General features: G+C 36.6%; 1 protein-coding gene across 10 annotated transcripts in view; it reads right to left on the bottom strand.

Annotated features, from left to right (window-relative positions):
- DOCK7 (dedicator of cytokinesis 7) overlaps positions 1-26,080 on the bottom strand; it is a 226,479-nt gene that overhangs the window by 183,284 nt on the left and 17,115 nt on the right. For all 10 annotated transcript variants that reach the window (XR_002345166.1, XM_021096552.1, XM_021096544.1 and 7 more), the window contains exons 2-4: positions 11,913-12,018; positions 858-1,033; positions 598-666 (exon numbers count right to left, since the gene is read on the bottom strand). Coding sequence is in view for 9 of the 10 variants with exons in the window: in XM_021096552.1 (XP_020952211.1) it covers positions 598-666; positions 858-1,033; positions 11,913-12,018 (351 nt within the window). In the remaining variant the exon portion in view is untranslated. The remainder of the gene's footprint in view (positions 1-597; positions 667-857; positions 1,034-11,912; positions 12,019-26,080) is intronic.

Below are 26,080 nucleotides of genomic sequence, written 5' to 3'. Positions count from 1 at the left end.
GCAGCTCCAATTAGACCCCTAGCCTGAGAACCTCCATATGCCACGGGGGGCGGCCCTAAAAAGCAAAAAAAGAAAAAGAAAGAAATACAAGTTTTGTGATGAAATAAAACATTATTTTTTACAAATACTTACTTGATTGGATGTATGGGTCAAGAACCTCTAAATATTCAATTAATAAAGGGCGAAGACCTTTCAAACAGCTTAATCTGGAAACCTGGCTATTAAATTTAACCTAACCCTTTAAGTTTCGGTAAATTGAATTCTTTTTGAGAAATACAAATTATTCACCAAAATCTACCCATGATTTCCCAAAAGAATCAGACTACAAATCATTATCATTACATATTATTAGTTATTAATGATCTATTTTAATACAGAAAAATAGTATCTCCACGAACCTATTATTTCATAAGGAAAGTAAGTGAAAGTAATTGTAGAACTCCGAAAGAGAAAATATCTATATACAAATGTTCTTCTTTTACTTTTTCAGCTATTTTTTGATGAATTTTCAGGTCTCATAATTAGTACTAATCTCCTTTAGTCCATTTATAGATCCTACTAAGTATTTTTAAATGTTATAATAAACATATAACTTACTTTCTGATCACAATTGCCCAGTCTTCTGTATAACTTCTTATACAATCTCTAACATGTGGATCCATTTCACTATTTTAAAACAAAAAAACATATTTTTTAATTTAGACAGGAAAGCAATGATGTTTGTGAATTTGGCTTCTGTAATCCTATTCATATAATAGAAAACAACAGCACCACAAGAAATAGAATCTAAATAACATAATGGCAAGTAGCCTTTCAATAGTTACACTAAAACCACAAAGAGTTAAATGTCTCCTTACCTTTCTTCAGGGACAGCTGAAACAAGGGTTCTGCAGTCCCTAGGACTATAAACCACTTCAATATCATCTGGAGGGAATTCAATCAAATCCCTTAAAGGCCCAGAATCCACAGCTAAAGGATGAGTAAGGAGGTAATCTTCCAAATCCACTGGATCTACTGCTTCAGTAAGGGGCACCTTTACAAAGAGGGGTGAATGTGAGACATGGTAGAAAGGGAGAGGCAGATACAAGGATTTTAAAACTTTAAGAAAAATTATTTTTAAAAATATATATTCTACTTATTATTTGTAAAAACATCAATAAATGCAATCATATGTATCCTTGTTCAAAGAGAGAGGAAGATTTCGGCCACAAAGAAAGGAAAGCCATATGAAGACACAGCAAAAAGAGATTTCAAGATCCTGGCCTTAAACATAGAAGTTATGTGGCCATATGCAACCACCAGAATCTAGAAGAGGCAAAAAACTGATAATGAAGGGAGCCTCTGAGAGAGTATGACCTAGCCAAAACCTTGATTTCTGCCCACTGATATTCATTCCAGACTTATGAACTCCAGCACTGTGAAAGAATACACTTATAGGAATTTCCGTCGTGGCTCAGTGGTTAACAAATCCAACTAGGAACCATGAGGTTGAGGGTTCGATCCCTGGCCTTGCTCTGTGGGTTGAGGATCCGGCATTGCTGTGAGCTGTGGTGTGGGTCGCAGACGCAGCTTTGGATCCCTCGTTGCTGTGGCTCTGGTGTAGGCCGGTGGCTACAGCTCCGATAGGACCCCTCGCCTGGGAACCTCCATATGCTGCGGGAGCGGCCCAAGAAATAGCAAAAAAAAAAAAGAATACACTTATACCAGCCATAAGAAACTAATACACAGACCCTTTTAAAAGTATTATTAGCAATAATAGAATGCTTCTGGTATTCCTTAGCCAAGGTGAAATTATACTCTTTAAGAATACTCTATTTTCTGTCTAATTCAAGAAAGAAAAAACTATTCATGCAAAACTATGAAAGATTATACTGTGCAGTTGTGGATGTGCAGGGAAGAATGTGTTATTTCTCAAGATATTCAGCGTGACAAAAACACTGAGACCTACCTACTGTGCAGGCAAGTATGCATTACTACAAAGAAGGTGCTTTAACCTCTACTTTAGACTGAAGAACTAGGTAGAGCAACAACATTTTAAAGACATTAAGCACAATACAGAGTTCTTGTCGTGGCACAGTGGAAACAAATCTGACTAGAAACCCACAGAGTTGCAGGTTAGATCCCTGGCCTTGTTCAGTGCGTTAAAGATCTGGCATTGCCATGAGCTATGGTGTAAGTCGCAGATACAGCTTGGATCCCACATTGCTGTGGATGTGGCATAGGCCAGCAGCTGTAGCTCTGATTAGACCCCTAGCCTAGGAACCGCCATGTGCCGTGGGTGTGGCCCTAAAAAGCAAAAAATAAAAAGATATTAAGATAATGAATATCATATCATAAACACTTAAAAGAGAGTAGCCATTATTATCATTATGTGTTTTCTCATTTAAACCTCTTCCAAACCCTGTAAGTTAGAGATAATTATCATTTCAATTCTATAAATAAAGGCAATTATGCTCAAATAAGTTAACTTCTGAAATAACGACAAAATGATAGAACAAAATTTTAAACTGGTCTTCAAAGCTCTACAATGCATGATTTTCTCTCATACGCATTCTATCTTATCTAGTCTACCAAGTACATGATATGTACTATCATGACGTCCTTAGCAGCATTCCCAATTCATCAGGGAAGGGAAATCTTTTTCAACAATTGTTGCTGGAAAAAAATGGATATCTTTATGGAGGGAAAAATTTATCTCAATCCTTACATCAGAACATGTACAAAAATTAAATTAAGATGGACCACAGACATAAACATCAATACTAAACCTATAAAGCTGCTAGAAAAGAAATATAAGAGAATATCTATCTTCAAAATTTTGGAGTAGTCAAAAGTTTTTCAGCCATGTCACAGGAAAGGGATAATCATAAAAGAAAATTTGATATATCAAAAGACCGTTAAGATCTTATTGAATAAACAAGGTCCTAATGCAAAGCGCAGGGAACTATATTCAATATCCTGTGATAAATCATAATGGAAAAGAATATATATATATAGTGTGTGTGTGTGTGTGTGTGTGTGTGTGTGTGTGTGTGTACAACTGTGATAAACCATAATGGAGAAGAATATATATATATATATATATAGTGTGTGTGTGTACAACTGAGTCATTTTGCTGTGTAGCAAAAATTAACACAACATTGCAAATCAACTACACTTCAATAAAATTAAAAAGAAAAAAAAGACAAGAAAATGAATAGGCAAAACACACTCAGAGAAATTATTTACAAAATATATTTAATAAAGGGCTAGCATCTAGAATACATAAAGGCATCCCACACATCATCAAAACAAACCACCCACACAAATAAATGGGCAGGGGTGGGCTGGAGTTGGTAAGACATTCACAAAGGGAGATAGAAGAATGTCCTGTTAGCATATGAAAAAGTGTTCAACATCAAAAGTCATAAGGAAGTACTTCCACTCCTAGGAAGATGGACTAGACATACTTTATTCTTCCCACTAATTACAACTACAAACCCTATACATTATGTATAAAATAAACACAAGAAGGCTCTGAACAGTGGAGAGAAAAAGGCAGACCAACAGGGACCTGAGGACCCAAGGAATAGCACAACAGTGAGTTATCTAAAATTTCTTTTTGCCTTATATGTTCCAGACTTGATTCTATAGAAGCCTACAACCCAGAAACACCAAGGAACACAGGAAAAACAAACACACACAACAAAAGCATGCTCCTCCCAGCTCAAGGACCAAGAGAGCAGCAGCCTAGCAAAATAGAAAACTGTTAGATAATAACCACCCTACTCCAGCCAAATGTCACACGAAAAACTTTAATCCCACCCATATCCATACCAATAAAGGCCAAATGAGGGGGCCTGACTTCACATTCACCAAAAAACAAGGCATTCCAATACTCCCACCAGCATGACGTCAGAGTAGGGAGCTGAAGTTTTCATTATCTACTGGAAGGTAATGAGTGTCCCACCCACCCCCCACAGAATCAGTGGGGATGATATAGGAATCTGGATATCCATTCCTATGCAGTGGTAACAAGGAACTCCTTCCCCTTGCTGCTGTAACAGTTTCAGATGAGGTCTGCATATAATTTAATATCTATAGGGTAAAGAGACATAAAGTACATAGGATTGCAACACTTCACTCGACCCTGTTAAAAATATCAAAGCAGTAATGTGAGAGGTTATGTATATGTAATAACTTAAGCAATCACTAAAAAGGCTATACAAAGATAAGCACTCAACAAACTATAGAAAAATCAAAATAGAATTCTAAAAAAATGTTCAGGTAACCTAAAGGAAGACAGAAAAAAAGAAACTAGAGAAACAAGAGGCAAAGAGAACAAACAAAAATAAAATGGCTGATTAAAGCCCTAGCAGAATGATGGTAACATTAAATGCAAATGGTCTACAGACACCACTATAAAGACAAGAACTTGGCAGAATGGATTGAAAACCATTATGTACCTATATGGTACACAAAAACTCATTTAAATAAGACAATATAGGAAACTGAAAATAGAAGGGTGGAAAAAGATATACCACATGTATATTAATCAAAAGAAAGCAGAAGTGGCTATATTAATACCAGTAAAGTATTCTGACTTCAGTGCAAAAAAAGGCACTGATAAAGAGGAACATTACCCGATGATAACAGCTATGATCCGTAGCAATCTTAAATGTGCATGTAATAAACAAAAGTTATAAACTATGTGAAGCAAAAACTGATAGAACTGAAAGCAGAAATAAGATATATCTACAGTTACATTTGATTTGGAGACCTCATCAAGACCACTCTCTCTCTCTCTCAACAACTCAAAAGAAAACCAGACAGAAAACCAACAAGGACATGGTGAAATTAACAGTACCATCAGCCAACAGGATCTAATTGACATTTATAGAAGAGTTCACCCAATGACAACAAAGGCCCAAAAAGTCAATACCAGGATAGACTATATCCTGAACCCTAAAATAAACCTCCACAAATTTAAAAGAATTGAAATCAGAGTGTAATCTCTGACCTTAATGAAATCAAACTAGAAATTAGCAACAGAAAGCTGAGAGCAAAACTTCTAAGCACTAGGAAACTAAACACAATTCCAAATAATCCATGAGTCATAGAAGTCTAAATAGTCAAATTTTAAAATTATATTGAACTAAATGAAAATACATAACAAAATTAGTAGGATTGAGGAAAATGCAAATCAATAACACAAGATACTACTTCACACCCATTATGATGGCTATTACCAAAAAATGGAAAATAACAAGTGTAGGAGAGGATATAGAGAAATTGGAAATCTTAGGCACTGCTGGTAGGACTATAAAATGGAACAGCTGCTGTGGAAAACAATTTGATAGTTCTGAAAAAAAACAATTACCAAAACATACAGAATTATCCTATGATCCACGAGTGCCACTTCCAGTACATACACTTAAAAATAGAGATTCAAACAGATATTCACACACTCATGTTCACAGCAGCATCATTATCAATAGCCAGAAGGGGAAAACAAACCAATGTCCATCAACAGATGAATGGATAAACAAAATGTGTTACACACATACAATGGCATATTATTCAGCCTTAAAAAATGAAATTCCAACACAATGCTACAACAAGGATGAATCTTGAAGACATGCTGAGTGAAACAAGCCAAACACAAAAAGACAAATAGCATATTATTCCACTTACATGAGGTACATATAATAGACAAATTCAGAGAGTCAGGAAATAGAATAGAGGTTACTGGGGGTTGGGAGGACAGGGTAATATGAATATTGTTTAATGAATATAGAGTTTCAGTTTGGGCTAATTGAAAAGTTCCTGGAGTTCCCTTGTGGTGCAACAGATTAAGTAAAGATCAAGCATTGTCACTACAGGGGCTCAGACAGCTGCTGTGGTGCAGGTTTGATCCCTGGCCCAGGAACTTCCACATGCCATAGGTGTGGCCAAAGGAAAGGAAGGAAAAAAGAAAAGTTCTGGAAATGGATAGTGGTGGTGGATAGCAGTGATAGTTGCACAACAGTGTGAATGTACTTAATGCCACCGGACTATACACTTAAAAATGGTTAAAGGGGAGTTCCCTGGTGGCCTAGCTATTAAGGACTCGGTGTTGACACTGCTATGGCTCAGGTTTGATCCCTGGCAACTTCCACATGCTGAGGGTGCAGCTAAAAAAAAAAAAAGAAAAGAAAAGAAAGAAATGGTTAAACTGATAATTTTTTTTTTTTTGGTTTTTTGCTTTTTAGGGCCACACTCATGGCATATGGAGGTTCCCAGGCTACAGGTCAAATCAGAGCTACAGCTGCCAGCCTACACTACATCCACAGCAACGACAGATCTGAGCCACGTCTGCAACCTACACCACAGCTCACAGCAACACCAGATCCTTAACCCACTGAGTGAGGCTAGGGAATGAACCCTCAACCTCATGGTTCCTAGTCAGATTCATTTCTGCTGCACCACAATGGGAACTCCAGAATTTTATTTTTTTTTGCAATAAATTTTATGTGATGTATATTTTACAACATAAAATTTAAATGAGCATTTTTTAAAAACTTTGTAAGTCAATGCCTATCCACCTAACCATTATTTCTGGGGCAATACATCATTTTTTAGTATTCAAATTGTCACAAATGAATACTCAATGAAAACAATGACAAAAGCTGGGAGTCCTCACGTATGTCTAATTCAAAAGTGACCTTTCCTCAAAGAAGGACAAACCATACCAAGAGTAAGAGTTAGGGTATGGGAGAAAGCCTAAAAAAACACTAAATCATAGATATGATATATGATCTTGTTTTCCAAACTCACACAGAAAGCCAATGGCTTTCTAGGTGTAATATTAGCTAGACTTGGAGCAAGGAAATAAATTTATTTTTACAACAATTGTCTCCATTCTCTTTTATTCCCATCAGAGAAAACTGCCTAGGTTAATCGTGGGATGTAAGGATAAGCTGCTTACAACTATAAATTATTTTGCAAGACTCCAAAGAAAGATCCTGTACTTACAGATACAAAGGAAGAAATTGCAACATGATTATATAACAGAGTGTGACTGGGCAGTAATGACAACAAGAAGCACAGGCAATGTGAGGCACTATCTTACTTCAACTATCACTGCCCTGGAATTTTGACTGATGTGTTTAATGTTAAGATCTCTTTCAATCCCTTCTGGTGTGCTATCAAAATTCTGATATTTGATTAGTGGTTATTCTGGGCCAGAGGGAAGAGGGATAAAAGGGTAATAGACAAAGAGTTTCTTTCTAAGGAGATAATGATGTTTTTAATTGACTGTTGTGATGGTTGCACATACATTAAATCCACTGAATTGTAAATTAAGTGGGTGAATTGTATGGTATGTCAAATAAATCTGAAAAAAAAAAAAAAGTTCTGGGGGGAAAAAAAAAAAGTTTAACCAGAATCCAATCAGATACAGGAAATACAGAAGATAGAGAAACAAGTCTACCAGGAAGAAATTTCAAAAAAGTTGAACCAGAATCTAATCAGTTATAGGAAATACAGGAGATAGAGAAACAAGTCTATAAGGAAGTAAAGATAAAATCCAAAAAAGCAAGAAATTCTGTAAGACAACTAATCCAATTTCCTCAACAAGTCAATGGCATAAAAACAAAGTTAAAAGTTGGGGGAGGGAGTAGTATTCCATTGTGTGTGTGTGTGTGTGTGTGAGTGTGTGTGTGTGTGTGTGTGTGTGTGTGTGTGTGTGTGTAATATACCACCTCTTCTTTATCCATTCATCTGTTGATGGACACTTAAGTTGCTTCCATATCTTGGCTACTGTGAATAACTGTTATGAACACTGGAGTGCATGTACCTTATCAAATCAGTGTTTTGGTTTTCCTTGGATAAATACCTAGAAGCAGAACTGCTGGGTCACATGGTAGTTCTACTTTCAGTTTTTTGAGGAACCTCTGTACTGTTTTCCACAGGGGCTACACCACTTTACACTCCCACCAATGCGGCACAAAGGTTCCCTTTTCTCCACATCTTCCCAATGCTTGTTATCTCTTGCCTTCTTGATGATAACCATTCTAACGTGTGAGGTAATATCTTATTGCAGTTTTAATTTGCATCTCCCTGTTAGTGATGTTGAGCACCTTTTCATGTATCTGTTGGTAATTTGGATGACTTTTTTGGAAAAATGTCTATTTAGTTCTTCTGCCCATTTTTTTAATTGGATTGTTTGTCTTTGTTATTGAGTTGTACAAGTTCTTTATATATTTTGGCTATTAACCCCTTATCTGATATTTGATTTGCAAAATGTTTTTCTCCCATAGCTTGCTTGTCTTTTCATTTTGTTAATTGTTTCTTTTGCTATGAAAAAGCTTTTAAAATGTGATGTAATCCCAATTTGTTGCTTTTTGCTTTTGGTGTTTGTACCTTTGGCGTCATAAAAAAAAAAAAAAAATCATCTCTAAGACCAGTATTAAGGAATTTCTTCTCTACATTTTCTTCTAAGAGTTTTACAGTATCAGGTCTTATGGTTAAGACTTTGATCCATTTCATGGTAATTTTTGTGAGCGGTGTTAGATAAAGGACCAAATCCATTGCTCTGCATGTTTTTATCTAGTTTTCCCAACACGATTTGTTGAAGACACTACCCTTTCCCCACTGGATGTTCTTGCCTTCCTTGTAGAGTACTAGCTGACCATATAAGCAATGGCATGGATAGATTTGGGGGGTATCATTTTTAGTGAAATAAGTCAGACAGAGAGACAAATATTTTACAATATCACTTATATGTGGAATCTAGAAAATGAAACAAATTAATGAATATAACAAAAGAGAAACAGACACAGATAGAATAAACTAACCAGCTACCAGTTGGGTGGGGGGTAGCAAGATAGGGATAGAAATTTTAAGAGGTACAAATTAGTGTGTATAAAAGAAATATGTTACAAGGATATACTGTATAGCAAAGGCAAAGTAGCCAGTATTTCATAATAGGTATGAACTGAGTACAACCTTTAAAAAGAATGAACTACTGTGCTATACAACTGAAACTTATTTAATATTGTGAATCAGCCATACTTCAATTTAAAAAAAAAAAAAGGTTAGAGGAGGGAGAAACAGCCCCCCCCCTTTTAAACATAAGTGATCTAAGATCAAAATCTATCTGCGGATTTTGTTTGATCCCAATTTGAATAAACCAACTACAAAAAAATATGTGCAAAATAATTGAGAAAATTTAACATCCACTGGATATTAGATGATACCTAGAACTACGTACAGCTAATTTTGTTAAGAGTGATAACAGCATTGAGGTTAAATTTTAAGATGTCAATGTTTATACCATGCTGTGTATGTTAGAAGATTTCCGTAATTTAAAAAGAACTTCTTCAGAGAGAGTACAAGACAAGTTGATGTCAGCCAACTCTGACAACCCCTGGAAATAATTTTGTTGCAAAGAAGAGCAAAGAAATATTGGAGGTTGGAGAACGATGAGAAAGTGGGACAAAAAAGCAGGATTTTTTTAAAGTGGGAGAAATAATAGCATGTTTGTATATTGATGGGAATGATCCAGTAGAGAGAAAAAGTGATGATATAAAAAAGAAGGGAGGGAGTTCCCATCGTGGCTCAGTGGTTAACGAATCCAACTAGGAACCATGAGGTTGCAGGTTCAATCCCTGGCCTCGCTCAGTGGGCTGAAGTTCTAGTGTTGCCATGAGCTGTGGTGTAGGTCGCAGATGCAGCTCGGATCCTGCATTGCTGTGGCTCTGGTGTAGGCTGGAGGCTACAGCTCCAATTCGATCCCTAGCCTGGGAACCTCCATATGCCGCAGGTGCAGCGCTAGAAATAACAACAAAAAAAAAAGACGAAAAAGAAGGGAGAATTCCAAAGTACTGTATTTGGGTGATTGAGAGAAGGTGGGATCTAGTTTGCTAGCGGTTATCTACGGTAACTGCAGATAAATAGGCAACATGAGTACAGATGATGAAAGTTGAATACACAAGGTGGTAAGAATATGTAGAAGTCCCTTCTGACTACTCAATTTTCTCAGTGAAAGAGGAACTCAAATCATCCTAAGAATGAAAGAGAAACGAGCAATTAGAGTTTTAAAGAAAGAGTAGGAGGCATGAAATGAGTCAACTAAAATCGCGGGAGAATGAAGAGACTGGCAATGTTAAAGCCTTCATGAGTTAGTGGTCATAAATTTAAAGCGAGACCAATCAATGGGACTGTGTTTTCCTCCAGCCACACTCAGCTGCACGAGTACACGTATGAAGTAAATAAGCAGAAGGTTGGAGTTAAAAAGCACTGAGATTTTGTCACTGGCATGAGAAGTTAAAGAAGTCAAGGGTACATACAAGAGAGTAATTATAATGATCAACAAAGAATTTAAGTTTGGTTAAGACGAGAAAAGAGGACATCAAGGGGTGAGAGACAGAAAAAATTTAGTAGGATCAAGTATCGTCGGTCCAAGTGGGGTTGAAGGACAGTTGGAGTCAGAGAACCAGAACGAGAGATCAAGAAAGATAAGAAGTGGTAGTGAGAGAACAAGAGGCATAAAACTGAGATTACAGTTATTCAAAACAACTAAGTCTGGGGTATGACTATGGGAGTGAATAGTTAAGGTGTAACACAGGATGCAGGAAATCATTAGAAAGGAGGAGGTCAAGACACGGAGAGGGTATTAGAAGACTCATCTCCATGGACACGTACGTCACCAAGAAATCTATACATTCTAAAATTTCTCCAATCAACATGTTGATGTTGCTAAAACTAAACTCCATGTTTTAAAATTCCAGTAACACAAACATTAGCAACAAACATGTCATTAAAAGCCAATCAGGGAGTTCCCGTGGTGGCGCAGTGGTTAACGAATCCGACTAGGAACCATGAGGTTGCGGGTTCGGTCCCTGCCCTTGCTCAGTGGGTTAACGATCCGGCGTTGCCGTGAGCTGTGGTGTAGGTTGCAGACGCAGCTCGGATCCCGCGTTGCTGTGGCTCTGGCGTAGGCTGGTGGCTACGGCTCCGATTAGACCCCTAGCCTAGGAACCTCCATATGCCATGGGAGCGGCCCAAGAAATGGCAAAAAGACAAAAAAAAAAAAAAAAAAAAAAAAGAATAAGGATGATGGTCACACAACCGTGAATATACTACAAGCCACTGGACTGTATGCTTTAAGTGGATGAATGATAGGGTATATGATTTATACCTCAATTAAAAAAAAAATTCATGAAAAAAAAATAAAAGCCAATCAAACTATTAGGCTCTGATACACACTGTTTGTTCAACAATCAGTACCATTTCATAGCTAAATGAAAAGTGTTCACATAACTTCACCCAAGTCATTCTTAACTACTTTTTTAGTTTTTGACAAATGGAGATATGTTTTTAATTAATATTCCTGCTATAACTAATAAGTCAATTTTTATCAAAAGTGATTATCCTCATGCCAATCTCTGATAAGAAAACATCCATTTATGTCTCTGATACTGGCTTAAAGCAGTAACTATATATAACTATGCATCTCTCTCACCCTCTGTGTGAGTGTGTGTATGTGCGTGCATACATATTCCTTTTTGTTAAAGGAGATAGATAATAATGCAAATCTACATAATTATTTAATAATTATTTTAATACCTATTACCTATTATTTCTAGAATAGCTTCCTAAATTTTCATATGATGAATCACCTGGGGTCTGGGATATTCTAATTGTAAAATTCCAGAGTTGACTAAATCCTGAATATGAAGTTTCAAAACTGACTAGGAAATTAATACTTCCATAACACGTCCTAATGCTCCCCTAACTCAAATTTCAGGAAAGAGTAAGTTAGCAACAAGTAAGGTTGTTAGGGAGACTAGTGATGGAACCCAATCTCCTGGCTCTGATTATTCCACTCTTTGTGGATGGCCTTCTTGGAATACAAGAGTAACATGCCACATTTTAAATATGCTACTTACTGTGGTGTGATGGGATATATTGCCAACAATGTTGAGGTTTTTGAGCAGCTGGGGAGAACCACTGTACTGTCCAGAGATCTGCTTCCTTACTTCAGCAGCCACAGTTCTACAGCAAAACAAAGCAAATACATTCTTTTTAAAAAGAAGACAACCTAGTTTAAAATAAGAGAAAGCTGAGTTCCTGCTTTGGCCCAATGGTAACAAACCCGACTAGTATCCATGAGGTCATGGGTTCAATCCCTGACTTTGCTCAGTAGGTTAAGGATCCAGCATTGCCATGAGCTGTCGAGTGGGTCGCAGATGTGGCTCGGATCTCGCATTGCTGCAGTTATGGTGTTGGCTGGCAGCTACAGCTCCGATTTGACCCCTAGCCTGGGAACTTGCATGTACAACACATGCAGCCCTTAAAAGCAAATAAATAAGTAAATAACAGAAAGCTAAGTATATTAAAAATTCATGTAAGAACAATAAAACCTCAGCATATCAATAAGGCTATAAAAGTATAAGATAGTTTGGTAAATACTGCCTGTAGTTACAGTAGAACATCTTTATAATGCTGACGCAGAGTACAAGAACGACAGTCAACTTACATAAGGCTTTTCTTTCTTTTTTTTTTTTTTTTTGGTTGAACCTGAGACATGTGGAAGTTCCTGGGCCAGGGACTGAACCCATGCAACAGCAGTGACAGTGGTGAATCCATAACCCATTGAGCCACCAGGGAACTCCTAATTCTAAAATACTTCATAAGCAAATCAACAAATTGCAAAAATTAGGAAGAAAAACACTCTTCTTTTCTTTCTATTAGTACTAGCTCATTTATTTCCCAGAAAACTATTCTCTATTTCTACTTAATTAAAAAAATGTCTTTATACTCTGGCATGAATAGCTTTCCATAATCTGACCCTAATCACCTTTTCAGCCTTATATATCCTTTCCCAAATTCTTCTAAATGAACATGAATTGCTTTCTAGAATGCTGTTTCTCTCCTATATCAACAAATTTGACCCTTAACTAGTTTTCTAACGCAAAACTAAAATGACAAAACTTCCATACAAATTTCTTGACCCACAATAGCTGAATGTAATACCACCCTTCTTTAAAACTCTTTGAGCATTTATTACAACTTGACATTTTCCTCCTTCCTAATTTTTTCCACATTTAGGCATGCCCTATATAAACAGAGGCGGCAGTCTCATTCATTGCTGTTTTCCCTAAAATATTTAGCATGTGGCACGTATAAACATGGAAATGAAATACCTATGAAATATATGGTGTTCCTGAATTTATTGACAAATGGAGTAAATCACAAAGGCATTACCATAAATAACTTGACCAAACAAGTATTTATTTGAATCAGGATTAGAGTCTAGAAACTCCATGATTTCAAATTGGTTGTTGACCCTTGGAAGCATACTAGTATTTCAAACTTGCTTAAAAGAGTGGTTTTAAGGCATAGAACTAAGCGCAACAAATTTAAAAGTATAGAATAATATAGAAATTATTTCAAGCATGTTCCCTGACCACAATGGCATGAAACTAGAAATCAACTACAGGAAAAGATTTCTATAGTTGAGAAAAAACTGACTACATAGGGACTAAACAACATGCTACTAAAAAACAAATGGGTCAACAAGATCAAAAGCCAAATTTAAAAATGCCTCAAGACAAATGACAATGAAAACGCAACCATCCAAAATTTATGGGATGCCACAAAAGCGTTCTAAGAAGGAAGTTCATAGCAATACAGGCCTTCCTCAAAAGAGAAGAAAAATCTCAAATCGAAAGCTTAACCTACCACCTAAAAGAATTAGAAAAAAGAACAAACAAAACCTAAAGTCAGCAGAAGGAAGGAAATCATAAAGATCAGAGGAGAAATCAATAAAATAGGGATTAAAAAAAAACAGCAGGAAAAAAAATCAATAAAACCAAGAGCTGGTTCTTTGAAAGGGTAAACGAAATTGACAAACCTCTGGCCAGACTCACCAAGAAGAAGGGAGAGAGAACCCAAATAAAATAAGAAATGAAAAAGAAGAAAAATCACAATGGATACTACAGAAATACCAAAAGCCATAAAAGAATACTACGAATAATTGCATGCCAACAAATTTGACAAACTAGAAGAAATGGACATATAGAACACCAAAACTGAATCGAGAAGAAATAGATCATTTGAACAGACCCATCACTAGAAATAAAATTAAATATGTAATAAAAACACTCCCTACAAATAAAAGTCCAGGACCAGAGGGCTTCTCAAGCAAATTCTACCAAACATATAAAGATAAACTTATACCCATCCTTCTTAAATGTTAAAAAAAAGACTGAAGGAGTTCCCGTCGTGGCTCAGTGGTTAACGAATCCAACTAGGAACCATGAGGTCGCGGGTTCGGTCCCTGCCCTTGCTCAGTGGGTTAACAATCCGGTGTTGCCGTGAGCTGTGGTGTAGGTTGCAGACACGGCTCGGATCCCACATTGCTGTGGCTCTGGTGTAGACTAGTGGCTACAGCTCCGATTAGACCCCTAGCCTGGGAACCTCCATATGCCGCGGGAGCGGCCCAAGAAATGGCAAAAAGACAAAAAAAAAAAAGACTGAAGAAGAAGGAATACTCCATCACCCTAATACCAAAATCAGAAAAAATACTACTAAAAAAAATTATAAGCCAATATCTTTGATGCATATAAATGCAAAAATTCTCAACAAAAATTTACCCAAGTCCAACAACTATAAAAAAGATCATACACCACAACCAAGTGGGATTTGCCCCAAGTTCACAAGGATGGTTCAACAAACTCAAATCAATCAATGTCATACACCACATTAACAAAAGTCAAAAACCACATGATCATCTCAACAGATGCAGAAAAAGCATTTGACAAAATCCAACATCCATTCATGATAAAAACTCTTACCAGAATGGGTATAGAGGGAACATAACATAATAAAAGCCATTTATGACAAACCCACAACCAATATAATACTCAACAGAGAAAAGCTGAAAGCCTTCTCACTAAGATCTGGATCAATACAAGGATGTCCACTCTTTCCACTTTATTCAATATAGAAGTCCTAGCCATGGCAATCAGACAAACTAAAGAAATAAAAGGTATCCAAAATGGAAGAAAAGAGGTAAAACTGTCACTATATGCAGTATCACTACATGATACAATATACAGAAAGCCTTAAAAGATGCCACACAAAAAGTACTTGAACTGATTAATGAATTCAGCAAAGCAGCAGGATATAAGATAAACATTCAGAAACTGGTTGCACTTCTGTATACTAACAATGAAATATTGAAAAGGAGTATAAAAATATAATACTTTTTTTTTTTGTCTTTTTAGGACCACACCCCTAGGTATATGGAGGTTCCCAGGCTAGGGTTTGAATAGGAGATGCAGGTGCTGGCCTACACCACAGCCATAGCAATGCCAGAGCCAAGCCACATCTGCGACCTACACCAGAGCTCATGGCAACACTGGATCCTTAACCCACTGAGCAAGGCCAGGGACTGAACCTGCATCCTCATGGATACTAGTCAAATTTTTTCTGCTGAGCCACAACAGGAACTCCAAAATATAAAATACCTTTTAAAATTGCACCCCCCCCCAAAAAATTAAATACCTACAAATAAAACTAACCAAGGAGGTGAAAGACTTATATGCTGAGAACTATAAAACATTATCAAGGAAATTAAAGATGATTCAAAGAAATGGAAAGGTATTCCATGCTCCTGGATTGGAAGAATTAATAGTTTAAAATGGCCATATTACCCAAAGCAATCTACAGATTCAATGCAATCCCTAACAAATTACCCCTGACATTTTTCACAGAACTAGAACAAACAATCCAAAAATACATAGAGAACCATAAAAGACCCAGAATTGCCAAAGCAATCCTGAGGAACAAAAACCAAGCAGGAGGCATAACTCTCCCAGCTACAGTAATCAAGGCAGTGTGGTACTGGTACCAAAACAGACATACAGACCAACAGAACAGAATAGAGAGCCCAGAAATAAACCCGGACACCTACAATCAATTAATCTTCAACAAAGGAGAAAAGAACATAAAATGGGGAAAAGACAGTCTCTTCAGCATGTAGTGCTAGACGGCTACATATAAGTCAATGATATTAGAAGACACCCTCACACCATACACAAAAATAAACTCAAAATGGCTTGAAGACTTAAACATAAGACAAGACATCATAAAACTCCTAGAAGAGAACATAGGCAAAACATTCTCTAACATCAATTGTTTTCTTAAGTCAGTCTCCCAAGGCAATAAAAATAAAAACAAAAATAAACCAATGGGACCTAATCAAATTTTACAAGCTTGTGCACAGCAAAGGAAACCATTAAATAAATAAATAAATAAATAACTTGCAGAATGGGAGAAAATAGTTGCAAACCAACAAGGGGTTGATCTCCACAATATACAAACTCTTCATACAACTCAACAGCAAAAAAACAAAAAACAAAAACAAATAAACAATCCAATTGAAAAATGGGCAGAAGACCTAAATAGACATTTCTCCAAAGAAAACATACAGATGGCCAACAGGCACATGAAAAAATGCTCAACATCACTAATTACTAGAGAAATGCAAATCAAAACTACAATGAAGTACCACCTCACACCCATCAGAATGGTCATTAACAAGTCAACAAATATATTCTGGAGAGAGTGTGGAGAAAAGAGAACCCCCCTGCACTGCAGGTAGAAATGTAAATTGGGGAGTTCCTGTCGTGGCGCAGTGGTTAATGAATCCGACTAGGAACCATGAGGTTGCGGGTTCAGTTAACGATCCGGCGTTGCCGTGAGCTGTGGTGTAGGTTGCAGACGCGGCTCGGATCCCGCGTTGCTGTGGCTCTGGCGTAGGCCGGCGGCTACAGCTCCGATTCAACCCCTAGCCTGGGAACCTCCATATGCCTCGGGAGCGGCCCAAGAAATAGCAACAACAACAACAACAACAAAAAGACAAAAGACAAAAGACACACACACACACACACAAAAAGCAATGTAAATTGGTACAACTGTTGTAGAAAACCAACAGAAAACTAAATACAGAGCTATCATATGACCCAGCAATCCCATTCCTGGGCATCTATCCAGATAAAACTTTCATTCAAAAAGATATATGCACCCTTGTGTTCACTGCAGCACTATTCACAATAGCCAAGACATGGAAACAACCTAAATGCCCATCAAAAGAGGAATGGCTTAAGAAGATGTGGTATATATACACAATGGACTACTACTCAGCCATCAGAAGAACAAAATAATGCCATTTGCAGCAACATGATGGAACTAGAGGTTTTCTACTAAGTGAAGTAAGTCTGAAAGAAAAAGACAAATACTATATGATATCACACATACGTGGAATCTAAAATATGGCAGAGATGAACATACCTACAGAACAGACATAGACACAGAGACATGGAAAGCAGACTTGTGGTTCCCAAGGCGGAGGGAAAAGGAGTGGGATGGACTGGGAGTTAGTAGATGCAAACCATTATACTTAGAATGGATAAGCAATGAGGTCCTGTTGTATAACACAGGGAACTATATCCAATGACTTGTGGTATAACATGATGGAAGTTAATATGAGAAAAATGAATATGTGTATATATACATGTGTGTGTATGACTGAGTCACTTTGCTGTACAGCAGAAATTGAGAACACTGTAAATCAATTACAATAAAAAAATTTAAAAATATTTCTAAAACTAAAATATTTCAGACATTCAAATGACTCTATAGCTCATTAATCTCTATATTCCTTAGATGTCACAAAATTTTTAAATCAAAATATTCACGTCTTAAATCCAGTAACAAAATAACTTTTTCACAATAACATTTTTACTAAGTAAAAAAATTTAACTCAAGAACAGAAAATAAAGAAGAGTCCCCTGATGGTCTACTGGTTAGGATTCTGTGCTTTCACCACTGGCACCCAAGTTCAATCCCTGGTCTGGGAGCTGAGATCCCATATCAAGCCACTGTACACCTTGGCCAAATCAAATAAACGAAACGAAATGAAATAAAGCCAATTATCGATAGATTTTGTTCAATTATTTTCCTGATGTCAATATCTAACCTCCACCCTCTGATCATCAACTGGCCAGTTCTCTATTTTATAAAACTTGTCTTTAATTCTTTTCTAAAAAATAAGCTCTACTTTTTCCCTACCATCCCATTGCACATAGAGTGAAACAGACCTACTGACCTCACTTCTGGGCCAGCTTGATGATACTTTTGCTCTGGACTGTTCTCAAATTAATTGTTTAATTCAGAGCCCTGAACATCTTAGTGTCCATTTGAATTTCCAGTTGAATTTTCAGACCATCTCATTTTCCAAAAATTATCTTAATATATAATTCTTTTGCCTTCTTCTTCTCTTCTATAACCCCTTCCTTTTTCACATTGTCATTACACACACACATAACCCCTGAGCACTGTTATGAGCTGATTATTCAACTAGAAATTTTTGATACCAAGGTAAAAGAGCTATCATTTTTTAAGGTTCAAGATACTGAATTAGCTCAACTTTTTCTTTATGGCTGACTTAAAGCACTTGAAATCATATTTGGGTTTTATGAAAGGCTCACTTGTTATCCATAAATGCCAAACTTGGAAGCTTATCCGTAAATGGATAAACAAGCTATGCTACAGTCATACAATGGAACATTATTCAGCATTAAAAAGAAATGTGCTATCCAGCCAAAAAAAAAAAAGAGGGAGAGAGACAGAGAACCTGAAAAGAGTATGGCTAGGTAAAAGAAGCCAACCTGAAAAAGCTACAAAACTGTATGGAATCCAAGCATATGACATTCTGGAAAAGGCAAAACTATAGAGAGAGAGAAAAAACAGGTTGCCAGGGGCTAGAGGGAGGAAGGAAAAAAGAAGACATGAATAAGTAATGCACAGGGGAGTTTTAGGCAGGGAAATTATTCTGTATGATACTATCATGATGGATACCTATCATTACACATTTGTCAAAACCCATAGAATGTACAAGACAAAGAGAAAACCTAAGGAAATCTATGGACTTTAATTAATAATAATGTATTAATATTGGCTTATCAATTATAATAAATGTACCACACCACACAAGATGTTAATAATAGAGGCAACTTGGGAACATGGGAACTCTTTGTACTTTCTACTCTCCTATAAAACTAAATCCGCTCCCCAAAAGTCTATTAATTAATTAATTAAATTTTTTTTAAATCTTTTTAGGGCGGCACCCAAGGCATATGGAGGTTCCTAGGCGAGGGGTCTCATTGGAGCTGTAGCTGCCAGCCTACACCCGAGCCACAGCAACGCCAGATCCTTAACCCGCTAAGCAAGGCCAGGGATCGAACCCAAAACCTCATGGTGCCTAGTCAGATACGTTAACCACTGCACCACAACTGGAACTCCCAAAAGTCTATTAATTTAATTAATTAATTTAAAAGACTCAGAACAGACAAGGGAGGAAGAGAAGAGCAGGAATAAACAAGAGGGAATGAAATCTTTGACGGAGAATACAGACTAGGAGAGGGCAAAGGGCAAATTCTGCAAAGCCTCTGGAGGTGAGAGGACAAGAACATTCACTTTATGACTCCCCTCAGGTCTTTTAATGAAGCCTATACACTGAGAATGTTCATTATTATGTTTGGTTTAAAGGCCTTACAATCTCCTGATCCTTTTGTCAAGAACGAGATGAGAATATGAAAAAAGTCATTAAAAAAAGAGAAAGAGAGAGAAAAAATATTCTGCTTATCTTCCTCAGTGCTACTCATCAGTCTACCAACCTCAGCACCACCTCAGCATTTCTGTTTCTCAGTGTTTCAGGGAGTCAACCACGAGTAATCTGAAATGCAAACTGCTGTATTTCATCAAATTCAATATCTCACTGTTAAGACTTGCTATTACTTCCAGTACAGCTAGGAAAGAAAAACTTTGCTTAATTAGCCATTATACCAACAAGTAACTGAAAGACATACCCTGATTTCAGAAAATATTAAAAAACAAAATAAATTTTTAAAATAGATTACTTCAAAAAGAGACAATCTTGGGAGTTTCCTTGTGGTGTAGTGCATTAAGGATCCAACATTGTCATTGCAGTGGCTTGGGTTGCTGCTGTGAGGCAGGTTCAATCCCTGGCCTAGGAACTTCCACATGCCACGGGTACAGCTCCCCCCCCCCAAAAAAAAAGAGAGCGAGAGACCATCTTTCATTTAATAACAGTGACATACAAAAGATAATCCCCATATTACAAATATTTGTCTTATTTCTACATGACATCGTTTCCCCCAAAGAGAAAAACAGCAATAATTTGAAAATAACAACCATTCCAAACTGAGGTATAATGGCAATAAAAATATCTGCAACCCAAACAAAGGATGTATTTATACCAAAATCCTCTGTAGGAAAACATATTATAGAATAGTAAGTGAAGGAATCTTCCCAAATATAAAAACAGTATCTCTTAACCATACTATGGCCCAAAATATGCAAGACAAGAAATGCAATGAATAAATACAATTCCTGATATCAGTTAAAATCCTTTACCATAGATTACTTTTTCTGATAATAATTCTCCCTAGTCTTAATGAATCTTATATAGTAAAGCAATATAAGGATGTCTCTCCTACTTCCAGTAAGCTATTAATATTAACTGCAAAGTGGAAAAAAGGAGTAGGTCAAAAACTCCAGTTATATATGCTCTTAAATTATAATAGCAGAACATCTTCTTCCCCTCCCAAAAGAACGGGATCCAATATTTGACCTACTTATCTCCTTACCAACTCTCTCCACCTCCCCAAGTTCCCTCACTATGTCAACATGCATTATGGTTTCTACAAAAGAAAGCACTCACTAAGGCCATTCACCATGAGATATTGGTAATAACCAACAAAAGACCCACATCCTGAGGGAAAATTATGTCGCATTTAACTTTTCCTCTATCATCCTCCCACTTTCAGATGCCTCGTCAACCATGATTTCCAGAATGTCCCAAGGCTAATCTGATCTTCTCTCCTTCCAAGTCATTCTTCATGGGACCAGAGGTAACGTCTGGGTAAAGAGTTTACACTAAAATAAAAGAGTTTAGTTGAGCTGTTCCTATAAAAGTCTTTCTCTCTCTCTCTCTCTCTCTCTCTCTCTCTCTCTCTCTCTCACACACACACACACACACACACACACACAAATCTGCAATGTAATACGTCAAATAAGAGAATAAGATATCTTGGAACTGGCTCTGTTTATACTGAAGACAGACTCAGGGAAGAAATGTAAGGGAATACACTACGGAACATACCAGGTAAGGGAACATATCAGAAACAAGGCAAGAAAGAGCTGGCTAAAACTCCCCAAATGAAAAAGGGACAAGAACAAGTAAACCCTCAAATGCTGTGACTCTCCAAGTCCAAGATTGGTAACTGAGAGGTTGAATCAGAGTTCCACCACTGTGTATAGTTGGTATTAAAGACAAAAGGAAGCAAAATAAAGAAAATAAGACAAGCAACACTGTATCATCTTTCAAGTATTTGTGCCAAAGATATTTAAACCTGAATTAAATCAAACCTGTATATCTAACATCCAGATTACAGGAAATACAGAGAGCGGGGTTAACAAGTTAATTGCTAAAAGAAGCAATCAAACTAAAAGCAGAAGACAGGTCATTCCATAAGTCAAGTCTCTCCAACAGGTTAATGAGATGCAGGAATAAATAAAGGCACTGAGCTAAGTTTTAGCCTAAAAAAGACTAAAGACAAAAAAAAAAAGTTTATTTTAAAAGGTGAAAAAAGTACTTAAAGAGATATAACCAAATGGTTCTTAACTGGATCCTGGTTTGAACAAATAGGCTATAAATGAAATTTCTGGGGATAATGAGAAATTTGAACATGGAAAAGGTACTACATAATTAAGAATTTAACATGGAGAAACAATATTATAATGATAGAGGAAAATCTCCTAATATTTTAGAGATATAAATGATGTCTATAATTTAGCTTAAAACTCTTCAGTTATAATCACTCTGCCTTAATGGGGAAAAGCAGCAAACTAAATATGGAAAACAAAAAGTATTTCATATCCTCCATATATCCCTACCTGATTATTTCTGTTCTGTTTTACTCTCCTTAGACATTCCTTCTCTGTGCTTTCAAAGCATTTTATGTTTATCCACATTCATTCAAGGAAATGGCGTTTTCCAGGAGGCTAGTTCAGACAGGCAGCAGACTAGACAGATTGTTTTCTACTGTGAAATAAGAACCTGGCCTTGCTGACACAGAATTTGATTTCAGCAAAAGCCCCATGTTTGTAAACAGTCTCTTTGACAGAAGCACAAAAAAAACTGTAAAGTAGGTTTTTTCCTAAAAAGTAGTAGTGCAACCCTCAAATATAAAAGTATGGTGGGGGGAAAAAGTAGTAAAGTATCAAGAATTTGGCTTCAGGCCTAGCATACTCTCACTCTTAAGAGGTACCTTTACAATGTCCTTGAGGAATGAAGGAAGACAAGGAAGCTTCACTTCTGATAGGAGTATGCTGTGTCTTTTTTGTATAAATTTAAAGCAGGCTAGTTTCTGCCATTAAAGGAAATGCATATTTTTTAACTCTGTCTGATAGCACTTTTCTACAAAGAATTATCTCATTGTGATAACTGAACAATACATTAGTCAGAGCATCTATCAAATTATTTTGAAATCTATTTACCTATCTCCTTACAGGAACTAAGCATTTAGTTTTATTTACCTTTAAACCCTCTAGCAGAGTGCCAAGCACATTCTGGGTGCTTAATAAATGTTTTAAAAGCTGAAGTAAAAAAATGAGAATAAAGAGAAGTTCACAATTCCTCCTCCAACCCAAGAAGTAGTTCAACAAGGATATTAGAATGGAACAACTGACATAAATTCTACATACTAACAATGAAAGACCACAAAGAGAAATTAGGGAAACAATCCTATTTACCACTGCATCAAGAAGAACAAAATACCAGAGTTCCTATTGTGGGGCTCAGCAGGTTTAGGACCTGACACTGTCTGTGTGAGGATGCAGGCTCAAACCTCAACCTGTCTCAGCGGGTTAAGGATCCAGCATTGCCATAAGCTGCAGCATGGGTCACAGATGCAGCTTGGACCCAGTGTTGCTGTAACTGTGACAGAAGCCCCAGATACAGCTCTGATCTGACCCCTGGCCCAAGAACTTCCCTATGCCACAGGCAAGGCCATAAAAAGAAACAAACAAACAAAATACTTAGAAACAAACCTACCTAAAGAGATAAAAAGACCTGTACTCTGAAAACTCTAAGATGCTGATGAAAGAAATCAAAGATGACACACATGGAAAGATAGACCATGTTCTTGGATTGGAAGAATCAATACTATCAAAATGACTATACTACCCAAGGTAATCTACAAATTCAATGCAATCCCTATCAAATTACCAATGGCATTTTTCACAGAACTAGAACAAAGAATTTTTGTATTGTAGAAACACAAAAGACCCCAAATAGCCAAAGCAATCCTGAGAAAGAAAAATGGAGCTGGAGGAATCAGGTTCCCTAACTTCAGACTACACTACAAAGCTACAGTCATCAAAACAGTATGATACTGGCACAAAAATAGAAATATAGACCAATAGAAGAGATAGAAAGCCCAGAAATAAACCTACACACCTATGGTCAACTAATTTATGACAAAGGAGACAATCTGAATATACAATGGAGAAAAGGCAGTCTCTTCAATAAGCGGTACTGGGAAAACTGGACAGCTATGTGTAAAAGAATGCAATTAGAACACACTCTAATACCATACACAAAAACTCAAAATGGATTAAAGACCTAAATATAATTTATAAGCTACTATAAAACTCTTAAAGGAAAACAAAGGCCGAACACTCTCTGACATAAACCGCAGCACTGTCTTCTCAGATCCACTGCCTAGAGTAACGACAATGAAAACAGAAATAAACATATGGGACCTCATTAAACGTAAAAGGTTTTCACAGCAAAGGAAATCATGAACAAAACAAAAAGAAATGGAAGAAAATATCTGCACATGAAGCAACTGACAAGGGATTGATCTCCAAAATATACCAACACCTCCTCCAGGTCAGTATCAAAAAAATAAAAAATAAAAAACCCAATTGAAAAAATGGGCAGAAGATCATAGAGAAATAGACATTTCTCCAAAAACAGATAGCCAAAAGCATTTGAAAAGATTCTCTACATCACTAATTATTAGAGAAATGCAAATCAAAATTATGAGATACCACCTTACACCAGCCAGTATGGCCATCTTCCAAAAGTCTACAAACAATAAATGCTGGAGAAGGTGTAGAGAAAAGGAAACCCTCTTACACTGTTGGTGGAACGTAACTTGGTACAACCACTATGGAAAACAGTACAGAGGTTCCTCAAAAAACTAAATATAGAACTACCATATGATCCAGCAATCCCATTCCTGGGCATATATCCAGAGAAAAGCATAATTCAAAAAGATACAGGCACCCCTGTGTTCACTGCAGCGCTATTTACAATAGCCGAAACACTGAAGCAACCTAAATGTCCATCAACAGAGGAATGAATTAAAAAGGTGTGGTACATATACACAAGGGAGTGTTTCTCAGACATTAAAAAGAACGAATGCCATTTGTAGCCACACAGGTGGACCTAGAGATTATCATACTAAGTGAAGTTAGTCAGACAGTGAAAGAAAAACATCATATGATATGGCTTATATGTTAAATCTCAAAAAAGGATACAAATGAACTTACTTCAGGACAGAAACAGACTCATAGACTTTGAAAACAAACTTATGGTTACCAAAGGGGACAGGGTTGGAGGGGAGGGGGTGCTGGAGGTTTGCAATTGGCAGATGCACACTGTGGTATATGGAATGACTGGCCAACAGGAACCTGCTATATAGCCCAGGGAACTCTACCCATTATTCTGTGATAATTTATATGGGAAAAGAACCTGAAAAAGAACGGATGTGTGTATATGTATAACTGAATCACTTTGTTACACAGTAGAAATTACTACAACATTGTAAATCAACTATACTTCTATAAAAATTTAAAAAGTGAAAAAATAAAAAGCTAAAAAAAAAGTCTAAATAAATGAAGAGACAGTCCATGTTCATGGACTTGAAGACTTCTAACATTGTTGACAGCAATGCTCCCCAAACTAATTCAGATTCAATGTAAACCCTGTCAAAATCCCAACACAATATTTGCAGAAATTGCCAAAATTCATGTTGACAATGATCCTAAAATGCTTATATAAATGCAAAAAAAAATCCAGAATAGGCAAAACAGCTTTGAAAAAGAAGAAAAAAGGTAAAAGACCTACACTCCCAGATGTCAAATTTTACTGTAAAATAAAAGTAATGAGAACAGTTTGATACTGTAAGGATACACATACAGATCAATGAAAAAGAAGTGAAGGTCAGGAAATAAACTCTTGGTGCTCACTTCGGCAGCACATACACTAAAACTGGAATGATACAGAAAAGATTAGCATGGCCCATGCACAAGAATGATAAGCAAATTTGTGAAGTGTTACATATTTTTTAAGATATCACATATCTGGAATCTAATATGCAGCACAAATGAAACTTTCCACAGAAAAGAAACTCATGGATTGGAGAACACACTTGTGGTTGCCAAGGGGAGGGGAAGGGAGTGGGATGGACTGGGATTTTTGAAGTTAATAGATGCAAACCATTGCATTTGGAGTGGATAACCAATGAGATTCTGATGTAAGGCACAGGGAACTATAACTAGTCACTGTGATGGAACACGATGGAGGATAATGTGAGAAAAAGAATGTATAAATATATGTATGACTAGGTCGCTTTGCTGTATAGTAGAAACTGACAGAAGACTGTAAATCAACTATAATGGAAAAAATAAAAATCTTAAAAAAAAAAGAAGTAAACTCTTACATTTTTAGTTGACTGATTTTTGACATGGTACCACAGCAATTCAAAGAGAAGAGGAAAGCCTTTCTAACAAAGAATGTTGTTAACAAGTGAACATTTAAATGCAAAAGATGAATTTGGCCCCTCATTTCACACATACACAAAAATTAATGCAAAATGGATCATAAACCTAAAACATCTGCTAAATAAAACTTGCAGAAGAAAACGGAAGGAAATCTTAAGTATGAATTAAGGAG

The sequence above is a fragment of the Sus scrofa genome, chromosome 6 (assembly GCF_000003025.6).
Source record: "Sus scrofa isolate TJ Tabasco breed Duroc chromosome 6, Sscrofa11.1, whole genome shotgun sequence".
Taxonomy (NCBI): Eukaryota; Metazoa; Chordata; class Mammalia; order Artiodactyla; family Suidae; genus Sus; species Sus scrofa.
Note: the sequence above shows the minus strand (reverse complement) of the source record. Positions and strands in the feature narration are given on the sequence as shown.